Genomic DNA, 8,319 nt, shown 5'->3' on the forward strand with positions numbered 1-8,319 from the left:
TGGTATCATCTATTACTATTGTTGTATATCTACCCCATGTATGCACTGGGATGCAAGATTGCAGATCTTGCGGTATCTACAGGGGATGGATCGCAAGGCCAAGTCAGACTCCGAGGTTGGAGTGACTCTGATTGAGAAGAAGATCAAGACACGAGGAGATCTACTTCAGGATACGGCTTTATCCTTGGCTCAAGAGCGATTTCTTAGAGCAACAAGAGGCAACCAACTATTGCCTTGTCTTCTACTGAGGCAAAGTATCAGGCTGCTTGCGAGGTGGTGTGACTGCGGAGGTAACCTGGCGAGATTGGGTTTCCACAGAGGAACCCACAGTCATATTTATTACAGGTTGTAACTGTCAGAATGAGCAGTAGAAATAAGATAAATAACTGAGAGAAAAGAAATGCAAAAGTGTTGGAGAGAGAAGCGCTGTATAAACTCTGTTATATACATGATATCGGGTACAACTTAGTGTGGGGGGAGAGTGTGGTATATATACAACTTCGGACTGCTGATCCGCCAGTGTAAAACAAGCTGACAGTCCCATGAAAAGAGCCCACGACTAGGCTATGTCTAGTGGGCTAGCAATAGAAGTGATCGGTCAGCATATAGTCGGCTCCTTCTCGCTAGCAAAACACCTACAGTCGACCAGGGAAAATTAAAGTATTCCACGACTAGCATAACTAGGAGAACAGTGGGAAAAATGGAGAAACACTCACACCGGGTGGGTACTCCCACAACACTGGCCCTCACTCCCTACAATGTAATATGGTACAGACAGGAGATGAACGCTAACACACCCTCTCAACTCTTGGATGTGGAACCAACCCCAGTGAGCGGGAGTGTTGAGAGTATCTGCTGAGGTAGAGGCTTCATGAAGAGGTTCACCGCATTGTTCTTTGTCGAACAAAAGACTTGCGAGATGTCACTAGCCAAAATCTTCTCACGAACAAAGTGATATTGTATCTTTATGTGCTTGATCCGGGCATGGAAGACTGGTGACTTGAAAAGATCCATAGTTTCCAGCGGCTAACTTAGGAATTTGGTGCTCTTTTATTTTGATTTCTTGAGTCTGGTTTTATCAAACTTTAACGAAACCCAATCTCCTTCCTCAAAAGTAAGAGTTCTCTTATGCTTATCAACTGCTTTCTTCTGTTTGGCTTGGTATTGTGAATCAAGCATTTGCTGCCAATCAAAGAGACAAAGATAAAGCCTTTTCACAGGGTGGCTACAAGCCAAAGATTGATTCGGTTCAATCCTCTAGCAAGGATGCGGAGAAAGAAGACAACAAATCTAGAATAAGAGCAAGTGCAACTTTTGTAAGAAACTTAATCATTACATAAATGAATGTAGGAAAAGGATGGAGGAGGAGGAGGAGGAGAAGAAAGATTCAGGCATGTCTATTACTAATGCATTAGCACCTAGTGTTAAAAAGCAGACCACAAGTAATGCACATGATAATTGGGCTTTCATCGTGCATTGTAATTATGATCCTTCTATTCATGATATATACTTATCAGTAACAAATACACACGTTCAATACTTTGAGAGTGGTACTAGCAAGCACATTACTTCTTAGCATGTCTTGTTTTCCTCCCTTGGATATGCTCCTCAAGAGGTGCACTCACATGTGCAAACAAATTCTCATATCCAATGAAAGGAGTTAGAAAGGTTGTGCTCACTACTAGAAATGGTGAGGCAATCACTCATACCTAGTATCAAGAGAAACTTACTTTCAGTCTCTCAACCATTGCTAGGGCAAGTCTAGAGGTCAAGTTTGTGGATAACAGATGTACAATTCGTGATCGGAGTAATGGTGACATCATTGTTGCCCTGGTACACTATGCCAAGGGAGATTGGCAAATGATGCATGTTATGTTACTACCACAAATGCTATAACCGATGCGGAGCTATGGCATGCTTGCTTTAGTCACTTAAATTTTAGCAATTTGTTGTGCCTTAAAAGGCAAGATATGGTGTCTAAGTTGCCATAGCTTAAGCCCCTCTTTAGACATGTATGCATGTATGCGAGAGGTACATTTTGGGCAAAATGCACCGGGCATCATTCTCAAAGGATGGATCAATATCATTGCTTCGTCGTCATCATTATCTCCATCCCCCGCACATCGTCATCTTCATCCCCTTCACTATCGGCAACATCACATTTATTACCCATATGACTTACATCCCACAGCTGCAACGTAGGGTAGGTAAATCAAAACATAGGAGAAAAGGCATACCTGAGATTTGTCTGCAACTTGAACTACAAGGCGCCCCACTGGAAGGGGTGCTTCATAAATGAAATTGTGGTTGATACATTCGGATCTCATGTAGCGGGAGAGGACGCGGCCGTCCGCGGTGAGCCCGGCCATGGCAATACCGATATGGTCATCCACCTTGAAAAGCTTTCTCTGGTAGGAGGAGAGCTCGGAAGTGGCCTTGTTGACAGAGGCCAAGACCACATAGGACTTGGAGCGGAGGCCGATGGCGGCGCTGCCCTGCTTCACAGCTTCCATGGCATATTCCACCTGGTGGAGGCGCCCTGCAGGACTCCATGTGGTAACGTCTGTGTCGTACTGGTTCCTAAACATGTCGCCCTTCTCTCTTTCTGTCTAGTCTCTGGGACGATGCGCTCCCTCGGTATGTGTTTTTGCCCCTATTTCCTTGCTCCTAAAGTTACCTTTAGCCAAAGGTATACATTATTAGTTAAATGCTTACACACTTACGCAGGCGCCCAACATTTTGGCCGCTTCAAGAAAAAAGGTATACTTATTTTAAATGTTACGAATGCCTAAGATTTGGGACGCTTCATACGTAACCATGAACAACAAATTGTGTGAGCGCCCAAGCGTGTTAAGGCCTATATGTGTGTGCATACAAACATATACATGTATGTATATAAGGAGTTGTCTGACCCCTTTCTCTCACCTTTTAAAAAATACCCCTCCCTCTCATGATGTGGAGAAAGAGCGCTTACAGAGTAGGTAGAGACCCTACAAGAAAGCTTGATTAGATATATAATTTAAAAAAGACAAAACATTTACCTCACAAAACTTTAACAAGAGGCAAGAAAAGTGGCTATGGTGAAATTTGAGAGCCAAGAGACAAAGGGAAATGGGTTGTTTTTAGAGATGGGTAAGTTTGCATCGGTGAGATGAGGAAAAAGCCACTAGCACTCACATCATATGATAGTGTGGAGTCTATGGAACCATAGATTTTATTGCAAATAAATAGTTTGGGATTACAATGGCACTTTGTGCTCAGATTTTGAAAACTTTAGGGCTACAAAACTTTCAAGAAGGAAACGAACAACATATGGAGTTTGGGGCTCAAGTTGAGTAGCTATGCTTTTTCGATCACACCTCTCAAAGCTTATCTATGTGCTTGGACATGTTCCATTTTGAAGCTAGGAGTGTAAACTAGTATGTCAAGTTTACACTCAAGTTTATTAAATATAAGATGCAGTTATGCTGCTAGAACAAGACCCTATGGAAATGAAGCTACATATACAGCCTTGTTTGTGGACTTAGTATTTACAATGTAAGAGGCCATCCTTGTTTCCCTCGTGGTCATAGCTTAATCACACTTGATTTCCCTCATTCTTTACAATGTAAGATGCCTTCCTTGTTTCCCTTGTGGTCATAGCTTAATCACACTTAATTTTGTAATGGGATCTCCAAACGTTATCTTACACATCCTTCATCCTTTTTTGGGGGGCAGAAGGTAGGTATATTAGTGATGGTCTTTGCCGAAATAGTGCAAAAGAGAAGATCAAATTTTACAACCACAAATGGGCAATCTCAAAATGGGTATCTAAAAGCACGTTCACCATACTAAGAGTAACTAGTAAAGCAAATTGTATACATAACAATACCACCTTGCCAACTCTGTAGTAACACATGAAGACCTCCACATGAAGACCTTGCCAACTCTGTAGTAACACATGAAGACCTCCACATACATGACAGCCCAACGTAACCATGTAACAAAAGTATGTAGCAAAATCAATAACCCTAAATAGCCTACAGCCAAAGTAATGCAGGTAGCCAGAATTGATCAGTGGGCAGCCCATTTCTTCTCTTCCTCAAAGGGAATTCTTCTGGTAGATCTAGAAGAGACTCTCACTACTATACTAGATTATTGTTCCAAATAATCTCCCTTCTTTCCACTATGGATAAGGGGTGGGCCCATAACAAGAAATCATGAGACAAAAGAGGGTGAGCCCATTTCTTCTCTTCCTTAAAGGAAACTCTTCTAGTAGATCTAGCAGATACTCTCACTACTATATCAACTTCTCCCTTTGGATTGTTCCAAATAATCACTCTTCTTCGTACTATGGATAAGGGGTGGGCCTATAACAAAAAACACTAGGCAATAGAGGGTGAGCAAAGCTTAACATCTATATATCTATAGCACTATTCTATTTACTCCTTTTTTCTAATAGGATACCAAAGTTAGAGGAAGACTAGCATCTATATATATACTATTAGAGGAAGACTAGCCTCTATATATATACTATATAGAGTGGAGATCAAATAGCAACACACACATAAATGTAGCAAGCAAGGAGAGATAGATGAAAGCACAACACTCAAAGCACTCAAAGTAGATTGATGAGAATGAGTGAAGTAGTACAAGTGAAGTGACATGATAAGGTACACACATTCATAAGAGTGTGTACATACACTTGGGAGAAAAAACATCCTGAAGAGGGTAAAAGTTCCCTAGCCCATTATTAGCCTATGTCCATACGTCACTACTCCCCCCCATAGTGATGATGTAAACATATACAAGAATCATGTGGCTGATTGATCTCCAAATGACAATAAACCCAAGGCTTTACGAAAATATTCAAACTTCTCTCATGAGAGAGCCTTCATGAACATATATGCCACACTATCATGTCTAGAGACATAAGCTAGGCTAATCTCTCCTCCAACGAGCCTCTACCTAATATAATGATAATGCACCTCAATGTGCTTTGTGCAAGCATGAAACATTTGATGCCTTACAATAGCTAATGCACTCTGGCTATCAGTGAAGATGGAGGTAGGGGACTGTTGTCCAATACTAAGATCTGCTAAAAGGTATCTGAGCCATACACACTCCATAGTCACTGTAAAAGTTGCCCTGTACATAGCTCCATAGCTCGAAAGTGACCACTGTTGTATTGAGCCGATATTCATGAATCACTAAGATGAAAGCAAAAGCCACTAATGGACACTCGTGTGTAATAACATCCAGCCCAACCGGATACACTGAAAGCATGCATGTGAATATCACCCTCCTTAACATAGAACAGGCCATGGGACTAAGTGCCCTATGGGTATCTGAATACGGCTTGGTCTACCATGCTTACTTTCGAGACTGTACATAAACCTACTCAACTAAGAGATCCCAAACTGAATGACTTGCCTTGTATCACATAGATAGATGATGAACCTAACAACATGTTGATAAAGTGATACATCAAATGGTTCACCTGCATCCTCGAGACTAAGTATAGCACCTATCTCTACTACTGTAGAAACAGGCTTACAATCTTCAAGACCAAATTGTGTAAGCAATCTCTATATGTACTTTGATTGCAACATCACAATACCATCATCATGCTACATAATTATATGGCTAAATAATAATGCAACAAGCACAAATGTGTCATCTTCTACGACACATATAATTTAGCCTTGAAGGCTAAAATCTTCTCCTCATTAGGGCCTGTGAGTAACATGACATCAACGTAGAAAATAATAATCTTTACTCCTCTTTACATAGAGAGTGTACTCTCAATTGGACTATTGCAAAAACCATCTACAACCAAAGTATGCATTTATCTTCTCATAGCATGCTCTTGGGGCTTGCTTAAGGCCATATAAAGCTTTCCTTAACTTGTATACTTCAGATTCTCATCCCTTATCAACAAAACTAGGAGGCTAAGATACATTAATCTCTTCATACAAATTCAAGAAGGCAGTCTTGATATTTTCCAACTGATGTACATTTCAATTATGATGCATTGCTAATCCAATAATGCACCTAATTTTAGTCATACAAGACAAGGGTCTAATCATAATCTATGCCCTTCTCTTTAACATAACCCTTTACAACAAGCCTTTCCTTATAGCAATCAATGCTACCATCAACTTTATGTTCAAGCTTATGAACCAATGGCCTTTTTCCTATAAGGAAATTTAAAGACCAAGTATCATTTTTTAAGGATTAAGTCATACTCATCCTGCATGGCTTGCATCCACCAAATGATCATTTTCATGTGCTTTCTCAAAGGAAACAAGTTCCTCTTCATTACATATAATAGTAATGAGACCACGATCCACAAAAGGATATAAGATGCATGATGAGAACCTACACGTGTCCTCCTAGGTAAAGGTGTAGCTAATTTGTTATCCCACAATGTCTGCACCAATCATTTTGCAATACTTTTAGACACCTGTCTGGCTGCCCTTTCCTCCACTGAATCACATTCACTATTGTCTCATCAACATAGGCTGATTTGTGAGCTGAAATTTGAGCTAATTTTTTGCCGGTATAGGCTGATTTGCAGCACCTTGTTGAGCATTCATTTACTCCACATATGGCTATGTACAAAGGTATGAGTGTATAAAAGATGCCCTGTGAGCATACATTTTTTTGGTTTTTGTATTAAATCATGAGTGGAACTGAGTTCTCAACAAAGAAGTCCTCACCAAACTCTGCTTTGTGGCCGAATGGTAGAGTCTACACCTTTTGTTTTTTGAACTATATCCCATAAAAAAGGCATTTTACCACCTTATCATCCAACTTATTACGTTTTTGTGCTCAAGCACAAAAGAATAAGCAAGACAACCAAAAACATGCAAATACGCCATAGAGGGCTTCGTGCCATTCCAAACTTTATAAGGGGTCACCTTTGCATTTCATATTCCCACAACATAGAGGAGGTTCGTATGTTACATGATCATGTGGATAGTAGAACATGGAGCTCATCTCTTTCTAACCCCAAGCAATGAACGTATACGCCCTTCACCAATCTCTCCAGCATCTTTAGTCCCTTCTCACTAATTCTCCAACCTCTCCATCAAAATTGGAATACACAACTTCTAAGTTAGCACTCAAAGTTTCCTTCCAACATGATAAGGACCTTCATTTTTTCTCTCATTGTGTACATATACCATCTTTCATGATGTATTGGCAATATAGTGTTTATTTTCATCAGTACAAACTTTATCAATTCACAATTATGTTATTTTTTTTATATCTTCCTCGTTGAGGATGGAGTACTCTAGTGGTGGGTAACTTGTAGTCACCAAGGGTGCCCACATTGGATGGTCTTATCCTAGCCATACTATCCTGGGGGGTGGTGGTGGGTGAAAGGGTAAAAAAAGCAAAGGTGGTTTTGGGATGGTGGTGGTTGTGTTGGATACTGGGGCAGGATGTGGTACCTAAGAAAGGGTAGAAGAAGCAAAGGTAGTTTTGGGATGATGGTGGTTGTGTTGGGTAGTGGCAGGAGGTGGTACCTTAGAAAGGGTAGAAGAAGCAGAGGTGGTTTTGGGATGATGGTGGTTGTGTTGGGTAGTGGTAGGAGGTGGTACCTAAGAAAGGGTAGTGGTAGGAGGTGGTACCTAAGAAAGGGTAGAAGAGAAGAGATGATGAGTTCGTCATGATATTGGATGAAGCTCATTTCAGGGATAGTAGGTGGGCATTTTGCTGGAGAGATCACAGCTTGCAAGGTACTTCAAGCAGGATTATGGTGGCCTATGTTATTCAGAGACGCCATAGAATTTGTTAAAAGGTGCGAAGAATGTCAGCGTTTCACTATCCCACAACAAAGGGACAAGATGCCGCTCACCCCTAAACAACCCTTCGAAAAATGGGGAGTAGATTTTGTTGGACCTATTAGTCCCATGGGCACACCCATCACAAGCCTTATATGTGATCATGGCTACAGACTATTTCACCAAATGGGTAGAAGCCAGAGCCTCGAAGCGAGCTGATGCACGAACAACAATAAAATTCTTATATGAGGAGATTATCTCGAGATTTGTTGGCTTCCCATTAGAATTAGTTAGTGATCGCGGCTCACATTTTATTAAAATGAGGTGATAGATCATTTACTTGTGGAATTCTTATAGTGGTCCATCGAAAATCATCACCCTATATCCACAGGCTAATGGTCAAGCAGAGAGTACAAACAAAATTTTATGTACTATCTTGACAAAAACCTTGGAAGTAAGTCGGACGGACAAGGAACATAAGCTGGCAGCAACCCTATAGGCGTATCGAACATCTTATAAGGTAGCGATGGGATACACTCCCTTTTGTCTA

The 8,319-nt window shown here is 40.8% G+C and overlaps 1 protein-coding gene across 1 annotated transcript in view; it reads right to left on the bottom strand.

Annotated features, from left to right (window-relative positions):
- LOC147634682 (proteasome subunit alpha type-1-B-like) overlaps positions 1–2,658 on the bottom strand; it is a 24,809-nt gene extending 22,151 nt beyond the window's left edge. The window contains exon 1 of the mRNA XM_086803822.1: positions 2,238–2,658. Coding sequence (XP_086659948.1) covers positions 2,238–2,588 — 351 coding nt within the window. The 5' untranslated portion in view covers positions 2,589–2,658. The remainder of the gene's footprint in view (positions 1–2,237) is intronic.
- Between the last annotated feature and the right edge of the window lie 5,661 nt (positions 2,659–8,319).

This window comes from Cibotium barometz, chromosome 10 (genome assembly GCF_041138505.1).
Source record: "Cibotium barometz isolate CiBa-2024 chromosome 10, ASM4113850v1, whole genome shotgun sequence".
Classification (NCBI taxonomy): domain Eukaryota; kingdom Viridiplantae; phylum Streptophyta; class Polypodiopsida; order Cyatheales; family Cibotiaceae; genus Cibotium; species Cibotium barometz.